General features: G+C 38.8%; 1 protein-coding gene across 1 annotated transcript in view; it reads left to right on the top strand.

Annotated features, from left to right (window-relative positions):
* The window catches only part of BRAF (B-Raf proto-oncogene, serine/threonine kinase), an 80,852-nt gene that overhangs the window by 9,445 nt on the left and 54,333 nt on the right, over positions 1-17,074 (top strand). The window contains exon 2 of the mRNA XM_059845942.1: positions 6,571-6,672. Coding sequence (XP_059701925.1) covers positions 6,571-6,672 — 102 coding nt within the window. The remainder of the gene's footprint in view (positions 1-6,570; positions 6,673-17,074) is intronic.

The following is a 17,074-nucleotide window of genomic DNA, read 5'->3' on the forward strand; positions in this document are numbered from 1 at the left end:
CTAGTTTTTTGTAGAAGGGTGGAAGTTGTTGGGTGTTTGGTTTTGGTTGAGATGGTTTTATTCAACAGAAGCAGTGTCAGATGCAGCTGGAACCAACACGGCTAGTTACAAGTTAGGCTTTCCTTCATAAGAATTGCTACCTGTTAAATGGAAAATAGATTTTCATCTTGAAGCCTTTTTAATATTTAATTAACTGCTGTGCTTACAACAGATGCTCACTGATCACATTACTGTATTAATTGACCTAGTTATGATCCTAGTTGTCAGACAGGGTGGTACTGAAAATGTTTCACCTCTTCTTTAGGATTTTCCTTCCTAAACGTGTCTTGTACATTTTCCCTAAGGCCATTTGTCATGAGTCTAGAAAGATACATTCATAGGCTTTTGTGGAAAAAGAGAGATAACAGGTCCTTTTCCTCTTGGCTACAGGTATTTCTGTGGATATTGTTGTCTGTAACTTATTTATTAGTCTGTGGTTGTAAATTTTACTGACTCATTTTGAACTGCCTACATACAGACTTTGACAGTGTTCCATTGTTGGCTATCTCAGACATTTTAAAGGACCTATAAAGAAAAATTATAAAAAAGGTTCGCCGAGATTAAAAAAGTTGGGCAATATGAACTAGGAAAGGCAAGCTTGATGTTGACCTCCATGTCACTTGCGTAAACTCTCATGTGAAAGCCATTGCAGGCTGGTTTTCAATAAAGTGAAGTTTTTCAGCTGTTGGTATTTGTCACACTTGTTTAATATGAACTTTAACTACACTGTTGAAAATGTGGTAAGTGTGAAGAGTCAGGAGAGTAGGAAAAGTGGAAAAATTACCACAGTGAATTCACAACTTGTGAGAAGCTTCCACAGAGAAACGGAGAGGAGCTTTAGCCTGGAGTATTGGAAGAAGGCAAGGACTCTCCATCCCACTGTGTTTGCTTGTTCCAGCACATGCCTGCAGGAAATGAGAAGTAAGCTTAGTAAGAGTTAAGAGGACTGGGACTGAGATGAGTGAGGGGGAAAGTACCTGAAGGAGGTACCAAAGTGCAATAAAGAGGCAACAGTGATTGTCAGCATAGAAACTCAAACCCACATATTCTGCATCATACTATACAAATAGTTTAGTTTTGTGGGCTGCCCTGATATTAACCCCATTCCTATGTCCTCTTGCCTATCTTTCACGCAAGCATCTCACTTTCAAGTTAGTCGATATGTTAGTCCAGCTAAAGGCAATCTCATATATGACAGCTTTCTATAGTGTTTCCTGACAAAGTGGATCTTTGCTCAGGGGACCAAACAATTGAATTGATGGTGTAAGAAAGAAGCCTGAAAGGACTGATTGGAATAGTATTAGATAGGTATTGATGATTTTGTCCTCTTTATGAAGCAGTTTCCAAATGAAATGCTTAATTTCTTGGTTGTTTTATTATTTAATTACACTGTTGGTTCTATGAGAGTATTCTCTGTCATCACCAAGTATGATAATCCAAATGCAGGATATACTGTTCCTGGACAAATAATGCATTTTTTTTTCTTACGGAATAGATTTGAACTTTCAGTGTCTTCTACCTAGTATGAATCATACAGCTTAGAGTTGGGATGCTCTGCAAGATTTGAGTAGTGATCCAGGTGCAGAAAGTATGAAGATAGATTTGCTTTGTGATGTCTCAGGCACTGCACATTTTGACAAGCAGCGAAGGATGCGAAAATAACTTTGTGGCTTAACCTTGCATGTACCTGAAATTATTGTCCAAAGGCTTCTTGAGCTCTGTCTGACTTGGTGCTGTAATTCCTTTCCTCAGGGCCACTGGAACAGGCTCCTGGTGTGACTCCTAGGGATGATCCTATGCAGGGCTGGGAGTTGGACTCAATGATCCTTGTGGGTACCTTCCAACTCAACATACTCTGTGGTCCGTGCAGCCATAGTCTTCCCTGAATAGAATGGATTTAGGCTTCTACTGTATCTGACTTGCCTCTGGCTTGAAATAGGTCATCGTCTTTATTGCATTGCAAGGGAGTGCTTATTTGCAAAATTAATGCACAATTATCCACAATAGGCAGATTCAAGTTGATATATTCCAGTATATCTGGAATATTTCCAGTTGTCTGGCTGCCTGTGTCTATGTTAGCCTGCGTCAGCTTCCTTGTGTCAGCAGCACTAAAAGGAGAATCAAATCTAATCTCTTGTGATAGAGAATAACCTTAACCTAATGCTACAAGATAGGCCAGAAACATTTATTTGATGCTTTTTTTGGAAAAATGATATGGTTATCCAAGCTGTAAAGGATTCATTACTTTTTCATGGAACTACAGTTTAAACAGTGTCTCAAATCCTCATTCTGTTTCCTCTGGAAAGGGACCAGACTTGCACATGGGCAGTACTGGATGCACTGCAGGTTTACTTCAAAATGCATTTAGATTTCCAGCAACTGTCTCTGAGGCTGGCATCAATTTTTGTATTTCTGTAAGGTACTTGATAATTGTGGTTTTATGTTTTCCTACAGGTGTGGGTTTCATAAATATAGTGGAGTGCTCATAAGAATAAGAAAAAAATATATCCGTTTTTTCTTAATAACTTTCAGGCAGTTTTCTTTTACTTCTAAAAAAGTGTGAATAAAGAGTGGATAAAGGGTTTACTTTAATCTTTAAAAACTTGAGGTTTTTTTTGTGGTGTAGGAACAAGCTCTTTGGTCTGGAACTGATTGATAAAAGGATTCCATATGACATGTTTTTGGTGTCTCTGTTGTTAGGCAATTCTTTGGTGTTGTCTTGGAATGTATGTGCTTATGGGCAGTGAGACCCTTTCTAGGCCACTTTTGCACATTTGGGTTTTATTTGGACAGTTTAAAGAAACTTATGTATCTGTGAGTGCTGCTGAGCTCCAGAGATGTAATTCTGAAGAACTTAAGTGTTCCCAGGTGTTCTGCATAGCCAAGATGGGGCTGTCTTGTCTCAAGGTCTGCAAGGCTGGGCTGTGCTCATGACACAAACTAAGCTGAGTTGTTTGAACAAGCAAGTCTGTAAGGAGGAAAGACAGGTTGAAGTTGCTGGCTCTGCTGGCTGTGAAAAGGCAACAGGGATGGTGGAGTTTTGGTGAAGCAAAAGCTGTGGGTGCTGTGCTGGGCAGCAGCAGGCTTTTCTGAGTCACATAAGGTCACTTGTTCTGGGTTCCAGTGAGGAAAAGACTTGAGTTCCTTCAATTGAGTTGAAGTAGCAACTGATCCTGCATAGTAGGATGCAGTGTGCCTGCACACGGGTTCATTCTCAAGCTACGTACTTAAGGATTGCTCTGGATCTCAAAAAACTCTGTCTTAGTATATTCACAGATCTGGGAAGCCAGAAGGTAAATTTGCTCTAAGTAAATAGCAGTACGAATTGCCGCTTCAAAGGAGATTGTGAAGCTTGGAAATTTGTTATGGCATATGTGTTCTTGTGCTAGAATATGTGTTCTTGGGCTAGAATATGCTAGTCAATACTAGATTTGTGAAAGTTCTCATCTGTCAGAAAACTTGATGAATATGGCACACAAAATAGCTTTTCCATTTCTATGAGCAACAAGTAATTATTTGTTGCTATGGCTGACTTTGATAAATTTCCTTCTCCCTTCAGTGTACTTTTAAATCTTTTAAATCTATGAAGAGCCTTTCTAAGGTTATAGAATTCATATTAAGTTTGCCTGTAGGGTTCACTTGTGGAAAGGCTCTTGGTTTCCTGCACAAATACATACTAGGTAATTCAGGGCAGTATTTTTGGTTCCTCTGAGAAATTTTGTCTTCCATTAGACTGTAATTTCAGCTTCTTCAGGTGAAGATATTTTTATTGTAGGCTGGTAGCTGGCAGCAAGTTTAAAATTTTTTCATCAGTCTTAGAATCACAGAATGATTTGGGTTGGAAGAGACCTTAAAGATCATCTCGCTTCAACTGCCCTGTCATGGACAGGGAACCTTCCACTAGACCAGGTTGCTCAAAGCCCTGTCTGACCAGGCCTTGAACATTGTCAGGTATGGGGCACCCACAATTTTGCTAGGCAGCCTAAATTAGTTGGGTTCCACTTGTCATGATGCTAACTTTGGAGGAAGATCTCTGCCCTTGTTGGAGGCTATTTGATACTCTTGCTAGCATTTCCAAAATTACATGCTTCCATTGTGCGTGTTGCTGGTGGCGTTACATTTGTTATTTGGTATCTTTAAGAGAAGAGAAGAGCGAAGTTCTGGTTATGGACACAAAATAGAAAATAATATGAGCAGGGAAGTTACTCATTACTGATATTGAAAAAAGAATATTTCGAAATTCATGTGGCAGGGGCTCCTTCTCCTTGGCACTGGTGAGGCCTCACCTGAAGTGCTCTGTCCAGTTCAGGGCTCCCCAGTACAAGATAAACGTGGCTGTAGTGGAGGGAAGAGCTGTGCTGGCTAGACTGTCCCATGAAGGGCCCACAAAGATGATGGGCAGATGGAAAATGGAGCCAGGCTGTCTTCAGCAGTGCTTGGTGACAGGACCAGAGGCAGTGGACACAAAATGAAATTCAGGAGGTTCCTTCTGAACATCAGGAAACATTTTTAATGTGAGGGTCACTGAGCGCTGGCATAGCCTTAGGGAGGCAGTAGACTCTCCATCCTTGGAGATACTCAAAAAACATCTGGACACGGTCTTGGGCATCTTGCTTGAAGAGGAGCTTGGATCACATGTCCTAAAGAGTTCCCCTCCAGCCTCAAATTCTCCTGCAATCCTGTCTTGCTTTGTCAGCCAAGAATCTTTCCTCTTCACCTTCCTCATTGCCAGGCAGTTAAGTGTAGTAAATTGTTCATTTACATGAGGAAAACCTTTGCTGTGTAAAATTGCCAGAATAACCAAATAATAGGCATTTCCTTAAGTACTAATAAACCTGTTTCTGGAGGTAATCCTGAGATAATTGTTAAGATTGCCAGGAATTCTCAGTACACACAGCCCAGGCTAACAGCATGTTGCAAATTACACGGTAAGCAAACGTTCTAAGCCTTATATTGAACAGGTTAATTGATATGGTGTTGATTCATGCTTGTTCTTTTCACCAAGCATACAACTAGTTCTTGTCATCTTGGGGTAAACTAACCAAATACAGAAAACCCTTTCTTTGCTGCTGGTTGGCAGTCCTAGGTTCACTGATAAATGACTGCAAGTTGAGAAGCAAGTTGACTCCCACCATTGCCTCAAGGGAATTTGCATACAGAATACTTGAGTAGCACATTCTTTGGTATCCCCCCACTCTCACTCTTTGTAGTTTAGTTTGCTTGTTCCTGAGGAAACTATTTTTGCTCAACTGCAGCTTCTTGATGAAGTCTTTGTTCTGGTATCTGTTCAAAAAATTGGGCTAGAAGTGAATCAATCATTAGTTTACTTCAGGAAATCTCTGGCAGATAACTGATATATAGAAATAGAATGGCTAAATAAGGTGATGTGCAAAGTGCAAGTTCATTATTTTAGAGTTTGTTTGTTTGAGAGCTTCTCAATTTACATATTAAAACTTGTTTTGATCCATCTTGGATTGCATCTTATTATTGGTGCCTACTTTAGAATATGAAATTATTTGCATGGGTTTTTTTTGCAGAGGTAGGTTGTTACAATTGGTACATCAAGACCTGATCTTGAGACTATGTGTTACATATTACAATCCATTAATTAGAAAAGAGACTGGAAAAGGTAACAGGAATCTTTTAACTGTCTTTGGAAGAAGCACCCTGGGGATGCTTTTTAGAGTATCCTGGGTCTAAAAACTTGAGTGAATAATTTTTTTCTGATAAGTAGTCAGAATAACAGTATGTATGAAGGAGCAATTCTCTTCTCTTCCTCCCTTATTCTCTGCTATAAATTTCTGATTTTGCTTGGACTTGCTTTTTACATCAGTGTAGCATTATTTAAAGGCTCATTTTTGTGCTTTGCTGCCTATTTAGGTATAAATTCAGATTCATGATACTGTTCACCTGCAGTAGTGTCCTAAAGTGACCTCTTTCCAGTTGTGAAGAACGAGTAGCAGCATGAGTGGTTTCACAGTACAATGTTGTAGGTCATCTCTGTGCACAGGAGGTAAATGTCTTTTTCAGGTCATGTCCAAGTTCCGTAGCTTGCAGGGTAGACTGAATATGGATGTTGAGACATAGAAAATGCTCTTTAAAATCAAGAGATCCTATTGCCATGTAAATAGAACTCTAGGTGTGGGTTTGTGAGTATTGTTAACACACATTGCTAAGGTTTAATAGAAAAGCTCCTTCACTAAATTTTGTAATACTCCAGAAATTGGTTTGCAAAGTCTTGCAAGGAAAATACTTAACATGATTGATTAACAAGAAAAACAAACCATTCTTAGAAGTAGTTTGTTCAATGAGTCCTGAATTTTAAGACCAAATGTAAGTTTTTTCTGTTTATTTCAGAAGTAAACTATTACTGACACTGGATGAACAGGATAGCCTTTTGCACTTGTTTATTGATAATTAAAATTTTTATTATGGACTTCTCTTACTAAATATTGAGAGATTCTTGTTTTGTTCTAGGACAGATTCTGTAGCCTTCCTTTAATGAATAAAAATATTAATTTTCTGTTCTAGGTGTGGAACATCAAACAGATGATTAAATTGACACAAGAACATATAGAAGCACTGCTAGACAAATTTGGAGGAGAGCATAACCCACCTTCAATATATTTAGAGGTAAGTTTGCATTCAAACAAATGTGGTTAGATTAGTGTTGTGTTATTTTATGTGACGTATCTGAGGTTAAAACTGAGAATACCTATATTAAAAGGGTATATTCTCCTTGTGCATTACAAACTGAGCTCTCTTCTAAGAGATAGAAAGGACCTCTGTAGGATTCCTGGAATTCAGTAGGGGAAGATCAGTGGCATGGTGTAATAATAATGTTGATGCAATAGAAATGTCAAGCCTCTTCGTAGGGGGCAGGGGAGAGAAGATTGTGTTTATAATGAAGAAAGTCGTGCTGTGTTAAAGCCAATATATACACATGAAAACATTTTGTAAGACTAACTTTGCCTTTAAAGCAGTTGACTTCCCTTTTTTTGACTTTGAAAAATGGTTACATATAATCCAAAAAATTGCATTAGTAGAAGGGGACTTCTTACAGAAATAGGTAAAGCTGTGGGGTGGAGTAAAATTTTTAAGCCATTTTGAATTTGTAAGCTAACTACAAATTCATTGTCTGTATTTTTTCATCTCTCCAGATTCATAGAGTTGCACTGACATAGGGCCATTAAGAGCTTAAAGAGCTGCATGCAAAAGTTACCTCTATTAGGAATTGAAGGGGCATCATGTGCTTCAAACTTGCCCTTTTTGTGCTTCCCTCAAGTATTGAAATAACTGGAGGTCAATCAGATTTCTTTTCTAGTCCTTTTATTTGCAATTGCTGCCTAAAGGTACTGGATAATTAAAAATAAAGATCTCATTATTTGAGGTACTTCTAGCTTTTATCTTAATATGTCAGAGCAGGGCACTAGGTTGATTATACAAATGTTGACATTACGTCCTGAACAGTTAAGGTCAAATGAGGCCCTTGGGTAGTTGCTTTACTTATTGCTAGTGTGAAATGGGAGTATTGAATCAGTGCTATCACTGTTTTATCCACTCTGCTACATTCAAGCACACCTCTGTTTTCACAAGGACCGGTTGATTCCAGCATGTTTGGATTTATTATTGCCACATGCAAGTGGGTTTCGTTAGATTGTGTATCATACTGCAACACTATTGAACTTAGTCTATATGTGTACATCTATAGGTCTGGATTTAAGGTAGGGAAGTTGTTAGTTCAACTATTTGTCACTTGCTTTTATTGAAACTAAAACCAAGATACATTACTGGAAGCTCTGTGTTTATTTTGTAGGTCATTGATAGGGAAAAGAGCATTTGCAGTTGTAAAAAGGTACTAGGAAATTATTATGACAGCATGAAGAATAAGTCTGAAATAGCAGGTGACCACAAATCATGAATCTGAAAGCACATTTGCAAGTTGAATGGATCCATGTGCCACTGAGATGAAGCTCCAGCTCTGGCTCATCAGGGTGGTAGGGCAGCCCTGTGAGGCAGAGCAGGGTGTTCCTCTGCTGCACTGAGTACCACTGGATCACCAACACGTCTTGGAACAGTAGTGCTGGTACTGACTAGGGAGCCACAAGCCATTGGGTGGAAGGTGAAAGGGGCTGACACTGTGCTTTTGCAGTTGTTATCCCATAAGACAGTCTTGTGGAAAGAGCACACCGTGGGTGCAATGAAGAGCTTGTTCTGCCCAGCTCTTTGCTATGCTGTTCCTCAGCTTCCTTTGTTCAGGTACTTGCAGTACTGGCAGTGACTAAGCCATGGCCAGTCACTAACCTGTAAGGAAAATACCCTGGTTTTGTTGGATTACTTTACCATCCAGGTAGTAGTTTAAACCTGATCATGATGAAGTCAGTGAGCTGCAAAGCTGTGGTTAAGATTAGGGAAGGGAAAGAGTTTGCAGCTGTGAGCCAAGAACTAGAAGATGAGAGAGGAAAGGAGCTTTTTATTTGAATGGTCACTAGCATAGATTGGATCATCCTCAGATGCATTTTTCAAGGTGAACAGGATTAAATGCTGCAAACCTGTAATTTGTATAGTGTGTAGACTTCCTGTGGTAGAACTAAAGTGTGAAAGAAAAAAAAAGAAATCTGTTGCTGAATGCCAGATACAGTTAGAAGCAAGATTACTCTCTACCTTTGACTGTTAATTTCAGTCCAGCAGCAGCTGTCTAGTGTGTCCTTTCTGTGCCTTTCCCACCTTTTGGATTGGTCAAGACAGGGCTTGCTTACTGTTCTCAGCATTTACTTGGCAGCACTTTATCTGACTCTAACCTGTCACTGCTAGAGCTCATGTTTTGACTTCCTGTATTCCATCACTTGTCAGAGAAAGGGCCAGAAAAACTCTGGTTGCGGTACAGAAGAACAAAGCTATATGTAAAAAGTTTTGAATGTAATGTGTTAAAGTGTGAAAAAACATGTTTGCCTCTAGCAAATGCAGAACTAAGAAAACATAGTGGTTTTGATACAAATAAAAAGATGTCTGTCTGATGTGTTAGAAATAGCAGACTTCTCATGTACATAGTTAGTGTGTGGTACTGGGTCTGGGGCTCAAGTTCTGTCATCAGAACTTGAGGGTGTCCTCACTGACTTCTGTGGAAGGCTCCTCTTTCCCCTTAAGGTCTTACCTGCAGTCTGTGAGTAGGTCTAGATGTGGTCTGTGTAGTCTTACCACAACACTTGGGTGGGGAGGTAATGGAGCTTAGGTTCCATCCATCATCTTCTGATCTTTCTATTTTTATTGCTTTGCCAAAGACTCATTTCAGGCTGTAATATAGTCCTGCTTTTACCCAGAATCTGTATGAATAATTTTGCTGGTGTTTTTCTTGAACTGCATCAACTTTCCCTTTGTTGCCTTAGATTCATAGAATGGGCTGGGTTAGAAAGGATCTTTAAACATGTTCCAGTTTAACCCCACCTGCAATGAGCAGGGGCATCTTCAGCTAGATTAGGCTGCTCAGAGCCCCATCCAACCTGGCCTTGAATGTTTCCAGGGATGGGGCATCCACCACCTCTCTGGGCAACCTGTGCCAGTGTTTTACCACCCTCATCATAAAAGTTTGCTTTCTTGTGTCTAGTCTGGATCTGCCCTCTTTTAGTTTAGAACCATCAGCCCTTGTCCTGTAACAGCAGGCCTACCAAAAAGTCTGTCCACATCTTTCTGATAGATCACTTTAAATACCAAAAGGCCCTTTAACTATTACAGGCTGAACAACCCCAGCTCTCTCAGCCTGTTTTCATAGGAGAGGTGCTCCAGCCCTCTCATCCTCTCTGTCACCTTCCTTTGTACCCTGTCCAACAGGTCAATGTCCTCTTACATTGGGAGTCCAGAGCTTGGTGCAGCACTCCAGTAGGGTGTCACAAGAGGGGCAGAATCACCTCCCTTGACCTGCTGGCCACACTGCTTTTGATGCAGCCCAAGATATGGTTGGCTTTCTGGGCAGTGAGTGCCAGCTCATGTCCAACTTTCCATTCACCAGTACCTGTTCTGCAGGGTTGCTCTCAATCCCTTCATCCCTCAGCCTGTGTTGATTAAAATCCTTCTCCTTCTCTGACCTCTTTCATCTTCCATAAAATGTGGGTGACTCTTAAGGACTCCTTAAGAGAATAATAGATTGTGTCTCTTGATCTTCTCTTGAGGTTGCAAGCATGTTGTCTTCTTTTAGCAAAAGTCTAAATTAGCCAAAACTAAATGCTAGGTAAGCATCTCCAAATAAACTTTTGCTTACACCCATATTGCCTTTCACTAGATGTAAACATCTCATTTTATTGTAATGCTTCCTGCAAAACTATGGCTGTTTTTATTCTTCTGACAAGTTTGACAGCTATCCATCCATCTTCCAGTGTGTAGATTTTCAGTATCATAGTTTGTTTGGTTCTTTTGTACTCCTGCCTGGCTTTACATCTTTAATTTACTACACTTCTCACTACCTGCTCATGTTCACAGAACTTGCAGCACCATGTACTCTGGCTCCTGGTCTGTGTTGGAGCTGCCTCTGAAGACCTGTCAAGTGAAGTGAAGTTGTGGTTGAACCTGGTGACAGCATTGCCTTTTCAGTTAAAAGTGAAGGGAGGAGCTGGGGGGAGCAGAAGCTTGTGAGAAAAGTGAAGAATTCAGCCAGAAAATAAATATGAAAATTGAGCATGCAAAGGTTATAATAAAGCTATTTGTGCATTGAATATAAAACATACATCTTGTTTAAAAATAAAAAGGAATTTATGCCTTAGTTACTGTTGCTCAAGAAATAAAAGCTTTTGTTTCTGAGTTCATCTGAGAGTGAAGACAAAATTTTCACCCTTCTCAGATTTAATTTTTTTCCCAAATTCAGGAGAGGGTGTCAATGCATTTTACGTCAAAAGAACTTTAAAACTGACAGCTGTTGTTGCAGCCATCATTTCAGGTTTCATCAACTGACTACGAAAGAGAAATGCTTTTCTTGAAATATTAAAAGTGATTGACTTGTGCTGTGTTAAATTCAGCATATATTTAATTATTTCTGCAAGAAGGGATACTCAGATTTCGGGGTGTGTCCCTGCCTTGATCCATCACTCCTCAGTAATGGTCTTATGAAGGTCAGTGTGCAGCAGGGGGAGTACAGCAGAGTGTGGAAGCCTGGGTGGAAAACATAGTGTGAAGCTGGAGGGCAGCAAGTTGCTTCCTCCTCCCTGAGCAGGAAAATTAGGGCTCAGGAGGGAGACCAAAGCTGTAGAGAGACTTCTGAGTATGTGTCTAAGGTACAGGGGGAGGAAACAAAATGTACAAAAGAAAGAAAAGAACATTTGTCGTTAATCACACAATTTTCTTCTAATCATTATAATTAGTAATAGCTTTGGGAATCTTGTCAATGTTCTCTAATGTGATGGTAAGAAAAGCTTTTCTGTTTGTTCTGTCTGGAAGAAAGAATAAACCTAGTAAGCAATGACTGTATTAAAATCCAAAAATGGCTTGTAGCCAAATTTCCTTCTTATGTAATCTTGGCTTTTAACTTTTCCTATTGCTGTGTGTGACCTCAGCTCAAACAGACCCCTTGAAATCACTGTTAAACCACAGAATGGTTTGGGTGGGAAGCAACCCTAGAGATCATCAGGTTCCAACCCTACCTGCCATCGGCTGGGAACCTTTCAGTAGACCAACCTGTTCCAAGCCCCATCTAGCCTGACCTAGAACAGGGATGGGGTGTCCTCAGTTTCTCGGGGCAACCTGTTCCATGCAATGGAACAAATCCTCACAATTTCTTCCTAATAGTTAATCTAAACACACCCTCTTTCAATTTAAATCCATTCCCCCTTGTTCTGTCACTACCTGCCCATGTAAAAAGCCCCGCTCCAGTTTTCCTGTAGGGCCCCTTTAGGTGCTGTAAGGTTTCCCTGGAGCCTCCTCCAAGCTGAAGAACCTCAACTCTCTCACCCTGTCTTCATAGGAGAGGTGTTCCAAATATTTGAAATAACTGCTTGACTCAGTAGATATAGAAATACAAATTGTATTTTTATTTTCTCCTGGAAAAGAGGCTGCGGGAGCTTCTCAGTAGGTTTTACAGAGTGCTTTTGGAAGCACTCTGTATCTCAGTAGCTGAAAACATCAATGATTTTTGTCTTCCCACATAATTTCTTGCTGCGTTATATCAGTCCTTCAAGTGCTGTTTCCCAAAATACATAGTTTGTGACTCACCATGGAAAAACCCTTTTCCTAAGGGTTTGTCTAAGCATTGTAAATATTGGAAATATTTACTGCAAAGAAGGCTGCTATTATGATACTGGGAAAACCTAGGATTCACTTAGCAAAACTGGTTAAAATATGTAGTTGTGTGTTCTTTAGGATATGCATAAAAATTAATATTTCTTTTGTCTCTACCAACAAAGTACTGCTGAAAAGTATAAGCTGAATTAGGGATAGTAAAGGTCTGTATATTGGTAACAACTGCTGTGTACAAAACGGAGTGGGTTGCACAGACCCAGGCTGGCCAAAAGCACTCAGCTCAAACTTAGAAGGGAGGGATTGTGCTTAAATGACTTAATCAGATTTGTTAGCCTTTGTAGACTCTTAGTGAGTGTTCAGGGAGGCCTTACCTATTTAAACTCACCAACTCTTGTGTGTTCTTTTTGCCCCATAGTCATTTGTACAGTATTACCTACCTTACTTGTAAGAACTGAAACAGTATTGGCCCATGTAAATTGTTGTATATGTAAATTGTTGTCTGGGAAGGGGTTGCATTCTGGACCTGTTGGTTACTTCAGTTAACAGTCCAAGACTGAGCTGCCAGGTCTGTTTGGGTTGGTTTGGTTTCGTTTTTTGGATTTGGACTCCACAGAAAATGAAGCAGCATGCAAATGTATAGAATTACAGCGGTATCAAAATAAGTTTTAGGACTCGGTCAGCTTTCTAATACTGTCTTGAGGAATCATTCTCTTTCTTACTCCTACTCTTGGAAGCAATTTAAAATGAGAATTGTGGGGGTAGAGGTATGTTTGCCCCAGCTACTGTGATTTTTTTTTTTTCCTTGGCTTTTTCTGTGCCTGAATGTGTTTTATTCAGAGGCATTGCTGCTCTCAGTTTTGAGAGTTTGGCTATTGAATGTCAGGAGAGTATTTAATTTCTTATTCCTGTATAACTGAAGAATCCATGCAGGAGGTCAAATTAGTTAATTAAAGAAGATTACCTCTTTGCTGATCTGAAGTATGCTTTTTGCAACAGCATGGAGATAAAGTCTAAAATAGATCTTGGTGATGAATCTCAGATTGTTCCAGACTGTGGGATTCCAGGAAAACACTAACGCTGCATATAGACTTTGGGAAACCTGGTGGCCCTCTGGGAATTTCAGATTGGTTTTTACCAGCCTCCTAACAGATGCTGTTCAAATATGTTGGACCAAATCTGGAGTGTCTAAAGTTAGACTAAGTACAGATTTAGGACTCTTACTAAATGAAGAAATCGTGACGTATGTTACTGTCTATCTTCAGCTCCCATTTAACTTAGTGGGATTTGCGTTTGATCAACAGCCTAAAAGGTCAGACATATTTTAAATAGAAACACAATCTCAGTTTCAAAAACCAGGAACCTGTAGTCTAGGCTTTTGAGTCTTGCAATATGTGGATATTACCTAAAGTTGATTATGGCATGGCAAAAACAGTTACCTGCTTGAGTTTGGGCTGGTATTTTAACCTGATGTAGTAAGGGGCAGAGAGAAGGAGAAATCGTATCTTGCTACTTAGATTTCTTAGAGATTAATTTAAAAGACAAATTAGCTTGTTGCTTTTTATTTCCTTAGATGATTTCACTAGAATGTGTAGCCTAGTCATGGCCCAAGAAAACAAATTTCAAATATAGAATAAATTATATGTAAGAAAAGAAATGGATATTTTTGAGAAAATCCATTGTCCTCACCAACAGAACTCTTTTGGCACATCTGCATAACATCTCTCAAATTCTGTTGAATTCTGAGGTCAGTTTTTATTTTGTCAGTAGGTTGCAACATTTAAGAAGTAAGACAACATTTAAGAGTTAGGGCTGCTCCTGAGTATATACAACAGTTAAAACTGTAGAATATGTACAGCAGAATAAGACAGCAGTTGTATTTTGGCATGTGTGCACAGTGAATATAAACATGCCATCTTGTAATGCTTTAGTTGGACTTTGCAGCTTATCAGGAGACCTTGATGCATTTTACTTAGTTGAAGTCTCAGGGACATGGGACTATTATATGATGTGGAAATATACTGATATGCTATATAATTAAAATTCACTCTTTGTTCTGGTTTTGATAGCCATAGGATTATGTGTAGATAGACAAATTGTGCAGATTTTAATCTAATGTTCAACTTTTCAAATATATACTTTGTGAAATGAAACTTTGTAAATTCACACCAAGCTGGGAGCAGTCTGAGCTGCCAGTGACCCACGCTCACCATACCAGCAGGAATCTGCACACTGGGCTGCAGCAGCAAATGAAGAGGCACTCATCCACTCATTAATTGTGTGGCTGCTTTGGGTGGTGTTCAGCATGAGGAAGTGAAGCTTCAGGAGGAATCTGCGGGCTCTTTCAGCATAAAGAAAGACTCACTCTTCCCAGATGTGCACAGAAAACGGGGAAGGGGCAGTGTTACAGGTAGTGAGCATCCAGTTCATTTCATAAGAGACAATTCTTCATCACGGGTGCGGGCTTTGAGCTCTGGAACTGGCTGCCCACAGGTTGTGGGCTCTCCATCTTTCAAGACTTACAAAGCTTTCTTTGGCAAGGCCCTGAGCAACCTCATTGAACTTGAAAGTTATTTCTGTGCTAAATGTGTGTTAGGACTAGATGACTTCTGCAGAGATTTTCTGACCCTTTTTTTCCTCTCTTCTCATTCTGTATCAAGCAAGATTTAAGTTTTATGTAGAACATTACTCACTTCTTAATGGGAATATATAAACTGATTTGACTGCAGTCTATATTTCCTTAACTCTTCCATCTGAAATGCCTTTAGAATCCTCAATTTAATTATTTGTTTGAATATTCATCTTAATATTTTTCGTGTTACTGGTTCTGTATGGATGTAATTTTAATCTTTTTAGTTTGTTTTTGAAAAACATGGTCAGAAATCAACCTCACAGTCGACCCAGTGAACCTTGATGGACTTGAAGGTTTGTGTAGCTTTTGATGCTTGTCTGCTGAAGTGGCTGTGCTGCTGGTCAGTTCAGTAGTAGATAGGCCAAATCTGCAACATGATCTTTCTTTTAGCTAGAAATACTTGCCATATGTCAGCTTTGCTGATGTTATTATCTTTGAATTTAACTCTGTAGAATAGTTCTGTCTTGACTCGGTGCTGTTGTCTTTGTAAGGTCTATTGGTGCTAATTATCAGATGAAACTTTGTTTCCCCAAAGTACTTAAGCTTTGTGAAATGAAAATTTATGGGAGATATTCTGTTTCTGCTGCATGTACTGCAGCTCCTTTTGTATAAGAGGGTTATTTTTTTTTTAAGAGAAAAATATTTTTAAAGTCTAGCAATGCATTTCTAGTTCCTTAATGTTTTACTGTGGGATCTTCTGCTATGACACCGAATAACTGCAAGGTACTTGAGAGCTTTTGTTCTCAGAAAAAATGTAGAGCTTTTTGCAGAAATCAGTGGTATAGAACCCAAAGCCAGCTGCAGCTCCCAGCCTTCCATACTCATTGTTTATTCTCTTAAGATAAATCATTTGACTTTGGTTTGCATTAGTGACAGATTAAGCTGCTAGTGTAAACATTGTAGGATTGAGTATTTTGAAAGTTGTGTGTAATTTTGTGAAGGAACTGAACCCATGAGCGTCCGGAAGCAATGTAATGTTGCGTGTGTTTGAATAATATTTTGCAATGTTCATGAGAAAGGGAAGTAAGTATTTAGAACAGTATTGGTGAAATGGTAACAGTTTATGTTTCCTAATTTTTGTTTACTGAAAATAATTCTTGACACATGGAGCTTTTACTCAAGTTTCCATGCAAAGTTGATTCTGGAAGTAGGAGAGACACATGTGTTACTCTACAGCCAAAAAATGCCATTATTTATGGTTGGGTAATCTTTCAATTTACTTTTGACAATACAATTGAGTTAGTGTGAAAATGTTTTGGATTTAAGTCTCAGAGTTTGGGGTCTATTTGTGAAATGCTAGCCATCTTCAGTTTTTAAAAGAAATATTAAATAATTTTCAGTTTATGGCAACTAACTTATGTTAGAATTTAGAATTTGCAACTGTGATGTTCACCTCCGTCCTGGGAGGATGCTAAGCTTTCTTATGGATTAGATGAGCCTGCACATTTAACCTGGGGAAATAAATTCCTAATAAAATGTAGTACTTGTGGCTGCACTACTAAAAGTTGGTTGTTTTTTCTCTTTATTTATCTTTTTCCACACGTAGACGCTGCAGACCAATTGGTCAGTTCAGTTGTCCTGTAACTTTAATTAGCAACAGTCATAAACAAAAAAGTAGGAAAGCAAGTAAAATAAGTAATTAAAAAAAAAAAACCAGAACCAAAAAGTATTTTTCTTTTGTATAAATATACTGGAAAATATCACTGAAGAATTTATGCATATTGGTATGGATCTTGCTCTTGCTATAGAGGAAAGTAGAAAATTCCATTCCCTACTGCTTACATGTAAGGTTTGGAAAGTCTTTGTTTCCTCTTTTCTGTAAAGGTCTAAAGGTCTAAATATGTCAGTTAACACTGACATTCTTCTGTAGTGTGAAACACACGTTGCTTAACTGATTCAGGTTTTTGAAGATATTCTGCTAATTTATATACTGAAGAAATGGTTCTAGTATTTGATATCAATCAAAATTGTCTTGTTACAAAGTTGTGCATAACAAACTTTAAAGAAAAATATATACTGATTATATATTTGTTTTATAGATCTTGGCAATAATGTTTAACTTGACTACATTTAATAAAGATTTAATGGGCAAATTTAATATTATTGATGTTTTTGTTTGCTTAAGAAACTTGATCTGTATAAGCGGGTTTTGTGTAAACATGCTGAAAAAATGTTAAAAAACTT

The sequence above is a fragment of the Haemorhous mexicanus genome, chromosome 5, assembly GCF_027477595.1.
Source record: "Haemorhous mexicanus isolate bHaeMex1 chromosome 5, bHaeMex1.pri, whole genome shotgun sequence".
Taxonomy (NCBI): Eukaryota; Metazoa; Chordata; class Aves; order Passeriformes; family Fringillidae; genus Haemorhous; species Haemorhous mexicanus.